At 38.1% G+C, this 18,937-nt stretch overlaps 1 protein-coding gene across 2 annotated transcripts in view; it reads left to right on the top strand.

The window, feature by feature from the left end:
• Positions 1 to 18,937, top strand: part of TAX1BP1 (Tax1 binding protein 1) — an 87,421-nt gene that overhangs the window by 63,977 nt on the left and 4,507 nt on the right. Inside the window, exons 15-16 of one of the 2 annotated variants that reach the window (XM_027075171.2) lie at positions 11,718 to 11,871; positions 12,486 to 12,634. In XM_027075171.2, coding sequence (XP_026930972.1) covers positions 11,718 to 11,871; positions 12,486 to 12,634 — 303 coding nt within the window. Of the gene's footprint in view, positions 1 to 11,717; positions 11,902 to 12,485; positions 12,635 to 18,937 lie in introns of both variants that reach the window. The other variant, XM_027075170.2, reaches the window with a different exon arrangement.

The raw sequence follows: 18,937 nt of genomic DNA, 5'->3' as shown, positions 1-18,937 counted from the left end.
ACTCATCTTTGGTTTGTCCGTTGTTGTATTTGTTCTTTTTTAAAGTTTATTTAATTTGTTTTGAGAGAGACAGAGATAGCATGAGTGGGGAGGGGGGCAGTAAGAGGGAGAGAGAGAATCCCAAGCAGGCTCCATGCTGCCAGTGCAGAGCCCGACATGGGGCTCAAACCCACGAAACTGTGAGATGATCACCTGAGCTGAAATCAAGAGTTGGACACTTAACTGCTGACCCACCCAGGCACCCCTGGAATTGTCCTTTTTTTTTGGTAATAAGAACAGAGTTTTTGGCTTATTATTAGAGATGGTATTTAGAAACCAAAATATGGGCCCTCGGTGTGTCCATGATTCCTGGTGCTCATTGCCTCTAGATCTTTTCAGTGGACAGAACTAAGAAATGTTATTTTAGATATCATGAATTCTGGTCCAACTCCACACAGTTCTTCTCCTTCCTCATTTCCTATTTGTATGTCCCGTCTACCGTGAGAATTCTGGTATCCAACAATACCGACACTTGTATGCATTTGCCAAACCCGATAATCCACAAATATTACTATGAGACAGAAACCTATTAAGTAAGAATAGAATTTCAGGGGCATCTGGTGGCTCAGTTAGTTAAGCATCCAACTCTTTTTTGACTCAGGTCATGATCTCAACAGTTTTGTGAGTTCAAGCCCCACATTGGGCTCTGTGCTGACAGTGTGGAGCCTGCTTGGGCCTCTCTCTGCCCTTACCCTGCTCTCGAGCGCTCTCTCTCTCCTCCTCCCGCAAAATAAATAAACCTAGAAAAAAAAAAAAGAATTTGAGATTGAAGTTGTTTTTCCTGCCTCTTACACTTTAGAGTATTATGTTGAAATAGTTTTTTCTTCTTCCTCCTCTCTCCCCTTCCTGTTTGCTTTTAGTGTGTGGGAACACAAAATGAAAAGTGGGTTATAAAGATTCCTGCAAAGGGACACCTGGGTGACTTAGCGTTGGCTCCTGATTTGGGCTCAGGTCATGATCTCACTGTTTGTGGGAGGGAGCACGGAGCCTGCTTGGGATTCTCTCCCTTCCACTCTCTGCCCCTCCCCCATTTCCATGTGCTAGTGCTTGCTTTCTCTAAAAAAAAAATAAAAAAGATTGCTGCAAGTAAACAATTAAAGATAATTAAAACAATAGCACAAATGAAGAGTGAGAAAATGATTTTTTTTAAATTTCTGGTATGAGTTTTGGTCAAGCGTATTGCAAAGTTAAAACAATGATGCTCTAATCATGGGGCACCTGGGTGGCTCAGTCAGTTGAGTGTCTGACTCTTGATTTTTGCTCTGGTCATGATCCTAGGGTTGTGGAATTGAGCCCCGGGTCCAGCTCCTTACTGAGTGTGGAGTCTGCCTGGGGTTCGTTCTCTCTCCCCTCTCCCTCCACCCCCCTCTCCCTTTCTCCCTTCCCCTTTCTCCCCCCTCCCTCCCTCCCTTCCTCTCTCTCTCTCCCTGTCTCTCTCTCCCCCCTCTCTCCCCCCTCCCCCTTCTCCCCCCTCTCCCCCTCTCTCCCCTCTCTTCTTCCCTCTCTCCCCCCTCTCCCTCCCCCACCTCTCCCTCTACTCCTCCCCCTGCTCACTCTCTTTCTGTAAGATAAAAAATCAGTGATGCTGTAATCAGAGCTGACAAGAAGTTGGGAAGAGATGTATATATATTACAAATGCTTCAGACAACTTTGAGATACGGATTTACTTTCAGTATTGTGAATAAGAAACCCAGCTCTAAGTATGTATTGTGCTTAGAGATATTTGCTAATGCTAGAGAGAAGCAGTCAAGATACTTTATATATTTTACAAGTATAAAAAGACATTTTTATATAAAATATTTATATATATGATACATTTATAAAATTGTTTAGAATTTATATAATGGTTATATTACCTACCTTACAATTAATATTTCTACATTAAAATGTGTTTGAGGGGCACCTGGGTGGCTCAGTCGGTTAAGCATCCGACTTCAGCTCAGGTCGTGATCTCAACGGTTCGTAAGTTCGAACCCCACATCAGGCTCTGTGCTGAGAGCTCAGAGCCTGGAGCCTGTTTCAGATTCTGTATCTCCCTCTCTCTGCCCCTTCCCCGCTCATGCCGTCTCTCTCTGTCTCTCAAAAATGAATAAACGTTAAATAAATAAATAAATAAATAAATAAATAAATAAATAAATAAAATAAAATGTGTTTGAAGTTTTATATAGGATATAGTCCTGAATGATTATAACTGCTTGTATGTTTTATTATGATATAAATGGCTGAAATCACATAAAATAGCATTGTAACTGTAATATACTGCACTAACAAATTTTCCCCAAACTTAATGGCTCAAAGCATTTGTTATTTCACAGCTTCTGTGAGTGAAGAGTTCGGGTGTGACTTAACTGTGTCTGCTGGCTTTAGACCTCTCACAAGCCTGCAGTTAGGTTGTCAGAGGGCTCAGTCATCTCATAGATGTAGATTTGTTTCCAATCCCACTCAGGTGATGTCAGGATTCAGTTCCTTGGTGGTTATTAGTCCAAGGGACAGACACACTTCCTCTGCTGCCATCTTCCACGCGGTCACTCCTCTCCTGTACTCTTGACTCAGGTGAAAGGTTACTCAAAACACAGGGTAACCTTTAAAAATGTAAAGCTGATCACTTCCTTGCTTAAAGCTCCTTAATGGGCCTGTTGTGCACTTAAGATTAAACCTTAACATGTGATATTTTGTATGACTGGCCTCCATTTCTCTCTCTGTTCCCATCTTAAGCCACAATGTCCTGTTTCACTATCCTCCATTGCAGAGTCTCTCTCAGTAGTTCTCAAACTTGAGCTTGTGTCAGAATCCCCTGTAGTGCCTGTTAAACCCTAGATTCCTGGGTTCCATTCCCAAAGTTTCTAATTCAGTAGGTTTGTAGTGGGGCTTGAGATTTGTGTTTCTAAGTTCCTGGTGCTGCTGGTCTGGGCACCACACTTTGAGAACTGTTCTAGTCACTCAGTCTGTACAATTCACCAATTGCCTTGTTTTCTCAGGGCCCGCATTCATGTCCTTTGTCAGGAATATTCTTGCCTACAATTCCTTATTATTTTGTTAGACTTTTTTTTTTTTTTTTTTTTTTTTTAAGTTTAAACCTAAGAGGGGCCCTTGGGTGGCTCAGTCAGTTAAGCATCCAGCTTCAGCTCCGGTCATGATCTCATGGTTTGGTTTGCGAGTTCAAGCCCTGCATTGGGCTTCGTGCTGAGAGTGTGGATCCTGCTTGGGGTCCTGGCTCTTTCCTCTCTCTCTCTCTGTTCCTCCCCCACTCACACTTTCTCTCTCAGGATAAATAAGTAAACTTTTTAAAAAAAGAGTTTAGGGGTGCCTGGGTGGCTCAGTCGATTAAGCATCCAGTTTTGGCTCAGGTCATGATCTCATGGTTCATGGGTTCGAGCCCTGCATTGAGCTCCACACTGACAGTATGGAGCCTGCTTGGGATTCTCATTCATTCTCTCTCCCTCCCTCCCCCACTTGCACTTTCTCACTCTCTCAAAAATAAATACAAAAAAAAAAAGTTTAAATATATGAGAATAGAATAATAGAATGAACTGTTGTACTCCTCACCCAACATCAGTAATTGTTATTTTATGGCTGTCTTCTCTATGCAACCATAATTACCTTCTTCCCCAGTGATTTTTTTTTCAACTATATTCCAGAATTCATATTACTTCCCTCTAAATATTTAAATATTCTTTTCTTGATTCATCCTTCAAGTCCCAGATTTACTGACTCTTCCTCAGTGAGGCCTTCTTTGACCTCCCACTCTGAAGTACATACCTTTATTGAATTCACACCTGGGACCTGTTACTTTTATTTCGTAGCATTTAACATAATTTGTAATTAATGTTTATTTCTGCCTCTGCTTAATTGTAAGATACATGAAGATAGGAATTGTCCATTTTATTCACCATTTGTAGCTCCTAGTATAGTGCCTGATACTTGAAGTTAAGTATTAGTTGAATTAATAAATTAATGGGGCAAACATAATTTATAGCTTTTGCTTATAAAAACATTTGGTGAAAGAAATGTACTGGAATCAGCAATTTTATTGTAAGTACCCTGCCCTGTCAGGGTGCAATAGAAGTAGGACAGTTTGGGGGCGCCTGGGTGTCTCAGTTGGTTAAGCGGCCGGCTTCGGCTCAGGTCATGATCTCGCGGTCCGTGAGTTCGAGCCCTGCGTCGGGCTCTGTGCTGACAGCTCAGAGCCTGGAGCCTGTTTCAGATTCTGTGTCTCCCTCCCTCTGACCCTTCCCTGTTCATGCTCTGTCTCTCCCTGTCTCAAAAATAAATAAAAACGTTAAAAAAAAAAAAAAAAAAGTAGGACAGTTTGTTTTCTGCTTCTGGTCTCCCTGAGTTACTCCTGATTTTCTTGCTGGTGACACTGTAGTTTTATGTTACTTAAAAAGTCTGTATTTATAAGAATTTCTGTTTCCTATTTTAACAGCTTATTTAATGTTTATCTCCCCAGTGTTATCTCAGAACCATCAGAACCCCTACCCTAGTAGGGTACAAGGTTAGGACTAAGTCCCTTTTGTGTATCACTAAAACCTAGATCCACACATAGTACCTAGAATGAACCAAGTGATTGTTGAGTGGATAAATGAAAAGTACTTACCACCATCTATTTATTTTACATATTTTGTGTATTGTAGTTCTTCTTTGCCCTAGAGTATAAACTCCATATGAGTGGGAATTTTTGTCTGTTTTGGTTATTCCAGAATCCCTAGTGCCTACCACATAGTACTCCCTAAATATTTATTGAACATGTGTGTGAATAAAAGAACTAATAGTATGAAGTAGTAGCTCTCTTAAGATTAAAAACCCTACTAATTTAGGGATGCCTGACCGGCTCAATCGCTAGAGCATGTGACTCTTGATCTCAGGGTCGTGAGTTCAAGCCCCACATTGGGTGTGGAGTCTACTATAAACAAATAAACACATACATACATACATACATACATACATACATAAATCCCTACCAGTTTAACTTCATTTAGGAACTTAATAGCTTAAAGTATCTTTTCATGTCATTCAAAAACTATTTAATAGAATTATCATTTTCATATTTTCATACTATTTCAAATATTCTGCATAAACGCCTTAGTAGAAACATAAAGGGGGAGAGTAAAGAAAATAAGCAAAAGCAAAATGGCAAATAATGATTTAAAAGAAAGATTGTGGGAAATACAAATAAAAATTTTTTAAATTAAAAACCATTTCAGAATATTTAACATCATATACCTATTTTTTTCTGAATCATTTTGTGTTTCCAGACGGTTTGCTTCCTACCTGACAATGGAAGAGTAGCATATATACTTAAAATTAACGGGAGATAGCTGTAATGAAATGTTATAATAATAGTACGATTAAATAATCATGACCCCACACAACTGGTCCTAGAAAAGTCGTAGACTACCATGTTTCCCTTTTTAGCTATAACTTAGCGGCTATCTAGGAGTGATAAAAGGAGGTTATGAGAATTATATAATACTTTGAACAACTTGTTCAGAGTTGTAATTCCAAATATTTAATGTCTTTCCTCCTCTACTTTGATTGGGTCGACATGTGGCATATAAGAGAAATATATTACTCATCCTGTTTAACAGTTGGGAGTACCAGAGACCTCCTTAATTCGTTGGGTAATTTGTAAAACCAAGGCTACTGTGAGCCATTTTGGGGCCTTGAAGAAGAAAAAAAGATGTAGGCATTCTAGCAGAGGCAAACCAGCTAACCACACTTTTGTGCCTTAGAACTATAAAAGAGGATTCCTAACAAAATCTATTAGTTAAATTGTGGAGGCTTTTATTTTAGGAGGATTCTAAGTCAGCCATTAACACTGTTTTGCCCAGGTGACATAGCTGTATCCTGTCATGCATGTCTTTGAAGGTAGAGGAGGTCTTGGAGGAGTTCTGAGTTCTTGGCCATTTTTCTTTTTTTTGTACTTCTTTATTTTTGAGGGAGAGGGAGAGAGAGGGGGAGAAGGGGAGTGGGGGAGAGAGAGAATTCCAAACAGGCTCCGCACTGTCAACGCAGAGCCTGACATGGGTCTCAAACTCCCGAACTGTGACAGCGTGACCTGAGCTGAAACCGAGAGACGCTTAACCAGCTGAGCCACCCAGGTGCCCCTTGACCATTTTTGTTCTAAGGGCCTTTTGATATAGTCTGGTGAAGTCTGTTTTCAGAAATAGTTTTAAGTGATTAAAGCAAAATATACAGAATCACAAAGGAATCAAATTCTAAAAGTTATCAAAATTTTCAGTTTATGATCTATGTGACAGGTAGTATATGTGCTTATTTTAAAATGTTAAGATTTAGCATGTCTAATAATTACTAATTTCAAAGTAGTGAAATATAAAGGCTGTTTTGAGATGGCTGCAGTGACTGTAATATGAAGTGAACATATCTTTGATTCTGTAGGTGACAAAGGTATTGGAACCGTTCTCTACTGTGGTTTTTTGGCCTTCATAATCGAAGAAAATGCTAAATTTCAGTTAGAAGTTAGTGAAAAGATACACATTTATTTTCCCCATCTAAATTGATTTATCTCTTGAATTCTAAACGTGGACCCTTTGGGGGGGTGTTGTAAATGCAAATTTAAGAATCTTCTCTAAGTCAAGAGTTCAGTCTTCCAATTTACCAAACAGCCTACCTATAACTCTCTTGTTCATATCCCTGTGTTCTCTTCACCCCACCTCCAGTTTCCGTCATGAGGAATCAAAGTTGCTTGTTACTGGACCTTTTCTTACCCTGCATCCTATTTGCAGGGGATTTATTGCATCTCTGATGGTAGAGGAGAGGGGTATTAACTTAAGAGTGAACTCTTTATTGTGTTGGAATCTCTGAAGTTGCTTGACTATACCAATGAATGCATAAATCTCTTGTTGAAACCCTTGACTCCATATAATTTGCTTAAACTTTTGTTGCAGTTGACCCTGTCTAAACCTTTTACTCTTTCCTGTCCTTTTCCTCATTTCTTGAATCCTTTTGGAAATATTTTTTGGGGGTGCCTGGGTGGCTCAGTCGGTTAAGCATCTGACTCTTTATTTCAGCCATGGTCGTGCTTTCATTGTTTGTGAGTTAGAGCCCCGCGTCAGGTTCTGCACTGACAGCTCAGAGCCTTGAATCTCGATCCCTCCCTCCTTCTCCCCCACGTCTCCCCCCTCCACCCCTCTCTCCCCCCTCCCGCCCCTCCCCCCACCCCAGCTCTCTGCTCTCCACAGCTTGGTGTGCTCGCCTTCACACGCATGCATAGGTGCGTTCTCTCTCTCTCTGAAAAAATTAAAAAAAAAATTTTTTTTTTTAATTTACTCTCACTTTTTCTCTACTCACATTGCACTTTCACAATACTGAATTACGGTGGCAGCGCTTCTGGGGTTTTTTGATTCATGGCAGGAGATGAGGGAACCTCTATTGAGGTCCTGCTGTGTTCTAAACACTCTATCCTGCAATATGATTATTATTTCATGTATCTTCTATACTTAAAAAAAAATTTTTTTTTAACATTTATTTATTATTGAGAGACAGAGCATGAGCTGAGCATGGGAAGAGCAGAGAGGAGTAGACACAGAATCCAAAGCAGGCTCCAGGTTCTGAGCTATCAGCACCGAGCCTGACACGGGGCTCAAACTCATGAACTGTGAGATCATGACCTGAGCCGAAGTCGGACGCTCAGTCGACTGAGCCACCCAGGCACCCCCATGCTCTTTTCACAGGCTTAGGACAACTTGTAATTGCTGTATCTCTTCTCATCTCTTCTCTGCTGTATCTCCTAAATTGACTTGAATTTTTCATGTTTACCAGTTTCTCTTTCTATGATAGTGACTTTAAGAGTCTTATCTGTTTTCTCATAGATGACATTCAGCAAAACCAGCTGAGTTTTGCTTTACAGATAAACTTTTCCACTCTTATATTCTATGTTAAAATTTCTGGTTGATTTTTTAAATGACTCTATTGATGTACAGTTTAATGAAACCCACCTATTTTAAGTGTAACTTGATGAATTCTGGTAAATATATATAGTCTTGTAATTACCACTGTATTCAAACTATAGAATGTTTCCATTATTGTACAGACTTCCTTCATGCTCATTTTTCATCAGCTCCTTCAGTTATCCCCAGTCCCAGACTGTCACTGATCTGTCTTCTGCTACTGTATAGTTTTACCTTTTCTAGCATTTCATGTAAATGCAATCATGCAGAATTTATCCATTCACTAGTTGGACATTAATCCTTTTACCAGCTGATGGACATATGGATTATTTCTAATGTTTTGCTGTGAATAATGGTGCTGTGAACATTCTCATCTCTCTGTGGGCATGTGTTTTCATTTTTCTTGGGTAGATACCTACAAATGAATTGCTCTCTTATATGATGGATTTGTTTTTAAGAAACAGCCAAACTGTGGAGCGCCTGGGTGGTTCAGTCAGTTGAATGTCTGACTTCGGCCCAAGTCATGATCCCGTGCTTCATGGGCTCAGGCCCATGTCAGGCTCTGTGCTGATAGCTCTGAGCCTGGAGCCTGTTTCGGATTCTGTGTCTCCCTCTCTCTCTACCCCTCCCCTCTTGCCCTCTATCCCTCCCCTCTTGCTCTCTGTCTGTCTCCCTGTCTCCCCAGAATAAATAGACATTAAAAAAATTTTTTTTAAGAAACAGCCAAATTGTTTTTCAGAGTGACTGTACCATTTTGCATTCCCACTGGCAGTGTGTGAGCATTTCAATTGCTCTGTAGGCTCTTAGTACTTGGTATTATCAGATTTTAATTTTAGTCTTTCTGGTGGGTATGTAGTATTAACTCATTATGGTTTAAGTTTTAATTTGATTTGATGATTAGTGGTGATGGGTATCTTTTCATGTGCTTATAGGCTATTCATATATACTTTTTTTTTTTTTTTTTTTTTTTTTTTTGAGCAAGAGCATGAGCGGGGAAGGGGCAGAGAGAAGTGGGTGGGGGGTGGGGGACAGAGGATCAAAGTGGGCTCTGTGCTGATAGCAAAGAGCCCAGTGCAGGACTTGAACTCTCAAACCATGAGATCATGACCTGGGCCAGAGCCAGACGCTTAACCAACTGAGTCACCCAGGCGTCTCTTGATTCTTTTGTAAAGTGTTCATATCTTTTACCTGTTTTTTTTATTGAGTTATCGTTATTGGTTGTATTTAGTTTTAAGAGTTCTTTATGTATTGTACGTACAATTCTTTTGTCATATATTTTGGAAATACTTTCTCCCAATATGTAGCTTTCTTTTTCACTTTTAAAAATACTATCCTTGAGGGGCTTCTCAGTGGCTCAGTCAGTTAGGTGTCAGACTTTGGCTCAAGTCATGATCTCATGGTCTGTGAGTTGGAGCCCTGCATCAGGATCTCTGCTGTTAGCAGAGCCCACTTTAGATCTTGGGTACCTTGCCCTGCCCCCATCTGCCCCTCCCTCCCCCCCACCCCCAACTAAGCATTTAAGAAAAATATATATCTTTGAAGAGCTAAATCTTCTCATTTTGAAAATAGTTTAATTTAGCAGTATTTTTCTTAATGGTTCATGCCATTTGTGTCCTAACACATTTTTGCCTCATTCAAGGTTACAAAGAATTTTCTTTTATTTTCTTCTACTAGATTTATAGCATTAGCTCTTATGTTTAGATTTATGATCTATGTAAAGTTAATTGTTTTGTATGGTATGGTATATAATCAGGATTTGTCCATTCCAGTTCTTTTAAGCTTATGCTTAAAAAAGTCCATCCCTGTCCTTCATTGAATTACTTCTGCATCTTTGTTGAAATTGAATGGACTATGAATATGGGTATTTTGGGGCTCTGTCCTTTACTGATTTATATCAGGGGTCAGCAAACTAACATCTACAAGCCAAATATGGCCCATGGCCTATTTTATAAATAAAGTTTTATTAGCATATGGCCATGCCCATTCACTTAGGTATTACCTCTGGCTGCAACAGTAAAGGCATATTTGAGTAGTTGTGACAGACTGTTTCTTACAAAGCTGAAAATGTCTATCAGGCCCTTTATGGGAAAAATTTGCCAGCCCCTAATCTGTATGTTTAGTCATATGCCAACATTGTTGCCTCCTGATTTTATAGCTTCTTATATCATAAATCTTGAAATCAGGCATAAGTCTTTGTTTTTTTTTTTAAATGGGCTATTTTAGCACCTTTGTATTTCAGTCTTTATTTTCGAATCAGCTTGTCAATTTATACAAAAGCCTGCTGGGATTTTGTTGGGATTGTATTGAATGTATAGATCAATTTGGGAGGAGTTAATAGCATAAAAATGCTGTTTTCCAGTCCATGAATGTGGTATATTTCTTTCTGTTGAGGCTTTCTTTAGTATCTCAGTAAGTTTGTGGTTTTTAGTGTATAGGCCTTGCACATTTTTAAATTAATTTATATCGGAATATTGTAATATTATCTATTGATGCTACTATAAATGATATCTTTAAAAACTTCATTTTTCAATTGTGTGTTGCTTATATATAGAAATACAGTTGATTTTATGTATTGACCTTGTATACTGCAATCTTGGTAACCCACTCATTCTCCTAGTTTTAGTAGATTCCTTAGGATTTTCTACATATGTAATCATATCTCCTATGAATAAAGATGATTTTACTTCTTCCATTCCAGTCTGCTTTAATCTTAATCTTGCCTTAATCCACTGTTTAGTATCTCTAGTATGATGTGGAGTAGAAGTGGTAGAGCAGGTGGAATTATTTAGTTTCTCACCATTAAGGTTCACTGTAGGCACTTTGTTGTTGTTCAGTCTGGCTATTTGAAATGTCTTTTTTCATATTAAGGAAGTTCCTCTTTATTTCTGGTTTGCGGAGATCTAAAATATATATATGTGAGACTGTTGAGTTTTGTAAAATGTTTTTTTTACATCTATTGAAATGATCATACGGGGTTTTTTTTCCATTAGTCTGTGAACATAGTGATTTACATTGATTTTTGGATGTTAAGTGAACTTTGTTTTCTTGTGATAAAACCCACTTGGTCATGTTATTTTTAAATATCATATTTGATTTTTTTTTTTGTTTTGAGAGAGTTGTGCACGCACACGAGCAGGGGAGGGACAGAGGGGGAGAGAGAGAATCTTAATCTCGAGCCTGACGGGGGTCTCTATCTCATGACTATGAGATAATGACCTAAGCTGAAATCAAGAGTCAGATGTTTAATCAACTGAGCCACCCAGGCACCCCATGTTTGATATTTTAATGAAGATTTTTGCATCAGTATTTATGAAGGATGGGGTCTGCAGTTTTCCTTAATGTCATTGTTTGGCTTTGGTATTAGAATAGTGCTGGCCTTATAAAGTAAGTTCAGAAGTGTTTTTTGAAAGAATTTATATGGGTTTGGTATTTTTTAAAAATAAATTTCTTAAATGTTTGATAGAGTTTACTAGAGAAGCAGCCTGGTTTGTTTTTTGCTTTCTGACTTTTATTGACAGCTAACTTGTAAGAGCTGCCCAGTTTCCTCTTAGCTCAGTAAAAAGAGTATCATCGTGGCACAAATTTGAAAATACATTGGGCTTTTTTATTCTGCCTTCTGATGTTGGAAGGGACAATTATGCATAGTTGAGAGCCACCTGTATTCTTTGAACATAATAGGGAAATAATTTTATTTTATTTTGACCAAATGTTTAATGCTGCCCCTAAAATATTTCATTGCTTATTCACCTTTGGTTTTGTTAATTTTAGGAACTTAAAATGAGTCTAGAAAATCAAGCAGAAAGGAAAACAGAAGGTCCGAATTCCCAGAGTCCTCGGAAGATCTCACAGCGTCTCAGTACATGCTCAGAGCAAAATGGTCATGTTGCTGCAGTGCCAAATGTACAGCCAGTTCTGCAATATGGTAATCCTTATGCCACACAGGAAACCAGAGGTTATTGAAATATTTTTGGCTTTGGGTTAACTGAATATGAAGTTTTTTGGTTTGCATCTTCCAGAGATTAGAGAACTATTAGTACAGTTAACTGTAATAGAAATCTTATTTATTTATTTATCTGTCTGTTTATTTATTCATTTTAAAGCTATCTCTAGACCGAGATTCTTTTAAAGCTTATTTATTTTTGAGACAGAGCACCAGCAGGGGAGGGACAGAGAGAGAAGGAGACACAGAGTATGAAGCAGGCTCTAGGCTCTGAGCTGTCAGCACAGAGTCCAACGTGGGGCTCGAACTCAGGAACCACAAGATCATGACCTGAGCCACCCAGGCGCCCCAGAAACATTATCTTATAACCAATAGTTTTAATGTTTAACTAGGGTTCATCTAGGAGTGCTGCAGCGTGAATGAGTAGTCTTTTTGCTTATTACATGTAGTTCTTATTTTAAAAAATCACTTGGGTTAAAAGACATCATTTTTGTGATGCCCTAAAATGGTTCTTATATCCTGTTCGTCATAGCTATACACAAAGATTCTCATTTTAGTACCAAGTTTCATTCTACTCTTCCAAAATTTTATTTCAGATGGAGCAGATGGTGCTTTTTACCCCGATGAAATCCAAAGGCCACCTGTAAGAGTACCTTCTTGGGGAGTGGAAGATAATGTTGTCTGCAGCCAGCCTGCTCGAAACCTTAGTCGGCCGGATGGTTTAGAAGACCCTGAGGATAGTAAAGTAAATTGAATTTCCATTTTCTGAGCCTGTCCCTTTTATTTTTTGTTTCCTGTAGAGAGGTTTGTGGAAGAAGGGAGTGTGTGTGCTTGTGTATACATGTGATTGCTTACTTAATTTTTGGAAAAATCTGCTTTTATTTAAATTTGAAAAATCAACCATCAATATGCGTCAGACTTACACTTTAGGATTTATACTAAAGTAAAAGATTAAGTTCAGAGAATGGCCTCAGAATATCATAGCTATCAGTTTAATCTTTAAAAAATGTTTTTGAGATATAATGGACATATAACATTAGTTCAAGTATACAACATGATTCCATATTTATATATATTGCTAAATGATCACTACAACAAGTCTAGTTAACTTTCATTATCACACATAGTTACAAATTGTTTTCCCTTTTGTGATGAAAACCTTTAAGATGTGCTCTCGGCGGCTTTCAGATGTATGATACATTATTATTAGCTATAATCACAGATAGGTTAATCTTAATTATCACTTACTAAGTAATTTATTCTTTTGAATGTAGATGTACTAGGTTGGAAGAAGCAGTGTTAATGACAATATTATGCTTCAGTATGTGTCCTTTAATTTTAACATTTATGCCCCATTTTAAATTTTAAGATGGACTATATATAGCTAGAAAAAGAGCAATCTTTATATATATATATAATATTTAAAATATATATTAAAATATTTAAAATATTTTAATATATATTTAAAAAATATATATAATTATATCACAATTTTCTTCTTCTGAGAAATAATTCTTTTAGACATCATCAGTATTTAATATTTTAGCAACCCAATACTGATTATTGAATTCGTTTATGTAGCATGTCATTTTTACTTTTACTTCATTGAAGAGATTTCTTCACTATTTAATAATAAATTCTTTTCCTCATAGCAGCTCTTTTTGGATTTCCTGTGCATTAAGATGAATTTAAAAGAAATGCTTTATTGTGCTCTTTGCAAGTACAGCAGTATCATGACCTGTTTCTCATTTAATCTAGTTTGCTGCATTTAATTGCTATTAACCTTTGCAGAAACTGATCAGTGTTCAGACAGGCATGATTTTAGCCCTAGTGCTCAACACCCATAATGGAGAAAAATGTATTTCTCCCGCCTGCCTTTTGGCCTTCTATGTCCATTACTGGGAATAATTAGGAAAACTGTCAGAACTTTTGTAGCCTATTTAAGGTCTAGAGTATAATCTTACTGCTTTTTCACACCTTTACTTCACATTTTGCATATTTAATCTGATCATTCTTGGCACAGATGTTACATGTGACAAGCCCTTCTCTTCCATAGTCATCTGCTTCAGTTTAATTAGGAGAATGTTCTTTCTGATCTGTGTGCTTTGCCCTTCTGCAAACCCATGAGAAGCAGTGTTAGAGTCTTGTGCTCATTTGCTGACATGCTTAGATTTGGTAATGAGATGGAAGGACTCTTAATAGGCAACACCTTGGGGAATTGTATTTTGCAATCAGAAGATTTTTCACTTTAGACAGAAACTAATTTTTATGTACATTTAGACTTTTCAAAAAATCTTGTCATTACAACAATCACTTGCAAGTAAAGTATTTTAATGAATAATTTTTAGAATATAGAAAGCAGATTTGAGTTGACCTATTCCTTTTCTGTGGTTCCCTGCCCGGGGAGTAATTAACAACCACAGGACCCTGGAGTCAGGGTTGAGGTTGCCTGTTCTCCAGCCTACCTCAGTCATAAACTTGCCATATCTCCTCCTCCCTTCTGTACCAGAAACTGGTCAGCTATAAGATCAAAAGCCTTTTGTGACTCCCTTTTCCCTAATAATTGTAGTAGCAATAACTATAGCATCATAATTATAATGGTGCTTGGCTGTTTAAATATATCAACTCATTTATTCTTCATAGCAGTCCTGTGAGGTAGGAACTATTATGATCTTCTTTTATAATGGAGGAAACCGAAAGAATAACAGGCTTGCTTCATCACACAGCTGGTTAAGGGTACAGTCAGATGAGGATTTGAACCTCATCAGTTTGGCTATAAGAGCTGTGGTCCTAATCACCTATCAAATAGACTAAACCAGAGGTTCATGGCATGACACCATATAGGCGAAAAGAAATACTGAACAATTTCCTAATGAATGTAGTAACCATTTGAAAAAAATAACGTATTCTGAATTGAAAGAAAAACTCATATTTTTTAAGCTTATTTATTTCTTTTGAGAGGGTGGGGGAGAGAGAGAGTCCTTCTATGAGCATGGAGCCTGATGCAAGGCTCTGTCTCACAAGTGTGAGATCATGACCTGAACTAAAATCAGGAGTCAGATGCTTAACTGACTGAACCACCCAGGCTCCCCGAAAAATGCATATTTTTATTTCACTTTTAAATAAGCATAGTTATTAATGGGATATATGTGGTTGTTGACCACTGTACAGCTGCTTAAACCTCAGAGTCAGATTGGACAAGCCACCTTCATTTCCTCATTCACATTGATTTTCACAAAGCACATGCTTTGTTTCATCAACTGCCAAAAACCCACCTTCTTCTCAAAGATAAGGTGTCACTGAAAGGAATGTAGCACTATCTAATGTTGAAATTGTGGGCTATCTTGAACTAGTTGTTCATGTAGTATCTGACAGTTAACTTAGAAAATTAAAAATCTCCCATAGTACTCTGTGAATTTGATGTGGTGCCTTAGCAATAGAGGAACCATGTAAGCCCTTGCTACTAAGAAATACAGTATGTGGACCAACAGTATTGTATCTCCTGGGAGTTTGGTAGAGATGCAGAATCTCCAGCTTCACTCTGTACCTAGTGAGACTCAGACTGGATTTAACAAAAATCCTTTCATGATCATATGCTCAGTAGAGTTTGAGTTGCATTGGTCTAAACATCCTAAGCCAGGATCCTAAGACAGGAATACATTTTCTTCCTTTAACACACATCCTACTTTTCAGTTGTTTTCATGCCTTTGTTCACTAAACTCCTTGGACTGCCTTTATTCCTTTTCCTTCTCTCTATCTCTGAAAGACTAAAGCCCACACATTCTATTGATGTGTGGTTTGTTTGCAGCTTTTCATAAGATTCCTTCACTGTGAATCCTTGAACTGAAGACAATTTTGTTGGTGAACATTTTTTTCCTGATGAGTGATTCTCAACAAGAGTCTGTGACTGAAATTATTAAAACTACATTTTGAAAGAGGCAGGGCCTCTTTCCTGTCTGTCATGGTGCATTTGAGTTCTGGGTTGGTAATTGTCTTTTTTGGGTAAATACCTAATGTGTGATTACTGGATCATAGGGTGTTTCTATTTTTAATTTTTTGAGGAACCCCCATATTGTTTTCCACGGTTAGCTGCCTCAATTTGTATGCCTACCAACAGTGCATGAGGAATCCTTTTTCTCCACATCCTCACCAACACTAGTTGTTTCTTGTGTTTTTGATTTTAGCCATTCTGACAGGTGTGGAAGTGATAGCTAATTATGTTTCTGATTTGCATTTCCCTGATGATGAGTGATGCTGAGCATCTTTTCATGTGCCTGTTGGCCACCTGAATGTGTTCTTTGGAGAAATGTTTGTCTGTGTCTTCTCATTTAAAAAAAAAAAAAATTTTTTTTAATGTTTTTTTTGGGGGGGGGGGGGGAGTCAGAGGCAGGGGACGGCAGAGAGAGATGGAGACATAGAATTGGAAGCAGGCTCCAGGTTCCGAGCTGTCAGCACAGAGCCTAACATAGGGCCCGAATTCACAAACCGTGAGATCATGACCCAAGCCAAAGTTGGATGCCCAGCCAACTGAGCCACCCAGGCGCCCCTCTTCTGCTTGTTTTTTACTTGGATTATTTGTTTTTTGGGTTGTATCAGTTCTTTATATATTTTGGATACTACCCTTCTATCAGACATGTCATTTGCAAATCTCTCCGTAGGTTGCCTTTTAGTTTTGTTTTTTGTTTTTTTTTAGAGTGCGAGCAGGGGAGAGAGGCAAAGGGAGAGAGAATCTTTTTTTAAGTCTACTAGAAATTTTTTTATGTTTATTTTTGTAGAGAGAGAGCAGCAGAACATAGGGGAGGGCAGAGAGAGAGAGGGAGACATAGAATCCAAAGCAGGATCCAGGCTCTGAGCTGTCAGTCAGCACAGAGCCCAATGCAGGGCTTGAACTCCCAAACCGTGAGACCATGACCTGAGCCGAAGTTGGACGCTTAACCGACTGAGCCACCCAGGCACCCCTATTGGTAGTTTTTTGATTACCGATTTAGTTTTATAGCTGGTTATCAGTCTGTTAAAAGTTTCTATTTTTTCTCATTTTAGTTTGGGTAGGTTATGTGTTTCTAGGAATTTATCCCTTTCTTCTAGGTTGTCCAATTTGTTGGCATGGAGTTTTTCATAATATTCTCTTAGAATTGCTTGTATTTCTGTGACGTTGGTTGTTTCTCCTCTTTCATTGTGATTTTGAGGTTTGGTGTTTTTTTTTTGAGTCTGGCTAGAGGTTTATCAATTTTGTGGTTTAAAAAAATTTTTTTTTAATGTTTTTATTTATTTTTGAGACAGACAAAGACAGAGTGTGAGTGGGTTAGGGGCAGAGAGAGAGGGAGACACAGAAGCAGAAGCAGGCTCCAGGCTCTGAGCTGTCAGCACAGGGCTCGAACTCATGAGCTGTGAGATCATGACCTGAGCCAAAGTCGGACGCTCAACCGGACCGAGCCACCCAGGCGCCCCTATTTTATGTTCTTTTGAGAACCAGCTCCTGGTTTCATTGATCTGTTCCATTTTTTTTTTTCCTCGTTTCTGTGTCATTTATTTCTCTCTAATCTTTATTATTTTCTTCCTTCTGCTGGTTTCAGGTTTTTGTTTTTCTAGCTTATTTAGGTGTAAGGTTAGGTTGAGATTTTTCTTGCTTCTTGAGGCAGACCCATTATAAACTTCCTTGTTAGGACCACTTTTGCTGCATCCCAAAGATTTTGGACTGCTCTGTGGTCATTTTCATTTGTTCCCATGGAATTTTTAACTTCTTTCATTTCTTGGTTGGCCCCCCTTCATTGTTAGGAGCAGGTTATTTAACCTCTGTGTATTCTCTTTCCTGATCTTTTCTTGTGTATTGTAGTCAGAAAGGATGCCTGGTGTGATTTCGATCTTTTTTAATTTGTTGAGACCAATGTTTTGTGGCCTAATATGTGGTCTGCTCTGGAGAATGTTCCGTGTGCACTTGAAAAGAATGTATGTTCTACTGTTCCAGGATGGAATGTTCTGAATATTTAAATATTTATGTTTATATATGTTAAATCTATCTGGTCCAGTGTGGCATTCAAAGCCACTGTTAATTTTCTGTTTGGATAATCTGTCCATTGAGGTAAGTGAGGTGTTAAGGTCTTCTACTGTTATTCCATTACTGATTAGTTAGTTCCTTTATGTTTGTTATGAAGTTTTATGTATTTGGGTGCTCCTATATTGGGCGCATTTTTATGTCTTCTCGTTGGATTGTTGTCTCTATGAATTTGACTATTGATCCCTCATATAAGTAGAGTCATGTAGAATTTGGTTTTTTTATTACTGGCTTTTTCACTTAGCATAATATCTTCAAGATGTATCCATTTTGTGATGTGTCAGAATTTCCTTTTTGAGGCTAATTAATATTGCATTTTGTTTATCCATTTATCCATTGATAAGACATTTGGGTTGTTGTCACTTTTTGGCTAATGTAAATAATGTTGCCATGACCATAGGTGTACAAATCTGAGTTCCTCCTTCCAGTTCTTGTACATGTATACCCAGAAATGGAATTGCTGTATCAAAGGGTAATTTTATTTTTGTAATCATTTTGCATTTGAATTTTGAATTTAGTATGATTGCATTTTGAATTTAGTATGATTAATCTTATTTTATTATGATTGTCCTCTTTTATTGTCCAAGAGATTAACCCCTCTTAATACTATTTCAGACATTCAAGTTGGTTATGTACTTTGAAAACAAAGAATTACACTGTTTTTATTTTCTTCTATGTTTTGAGTTACTTTTTATGTTTTAGTAATCTGTACATCCAACACGGGGCTCAAACTCACAACCCCACAATCAAGAATTGTATGCCAATCGAGCCAGCTAGGTGCCCGAAGAATTTTTTTTTATGATTTATTGTTGTTTTTAACGTATGTTTATTTTGAGAGAGAGCATGGGGAAGGGGCAGAGAGAGAATCCCAAGCAGACTCCTTGCTCTGCAGAGCCTGGCATGGGGCTCGATCTCATAATTGTGAGATCATGACCTGAGCTGAAATCAAGAGTTGCATGCTTAGCCAACTGAGCTACCCAGGTGTCCCCACTAAGA

This window comes from Acinonyx jubatus, chromosome A2, assembly GCF_027475565.1.
Source record: "Acinonyx jubatus isolate Ajub_Pintada_27869175 chromosome A2, VMU_Ajub_asm_v1.0, whole genome shotgun sequence".
NCBI classification, from domain to species: domain Eukaryota; kingdom Metazoa; phylum Chordata; class Mammalia; order Carnivora; family Felidae; genus Acinonyx; species Acinonyx jubatus.
Note: the sequence above shows the minus strand (reverse complement) of the source record. Positions and strands in the feature narration are given on the sequence as shown.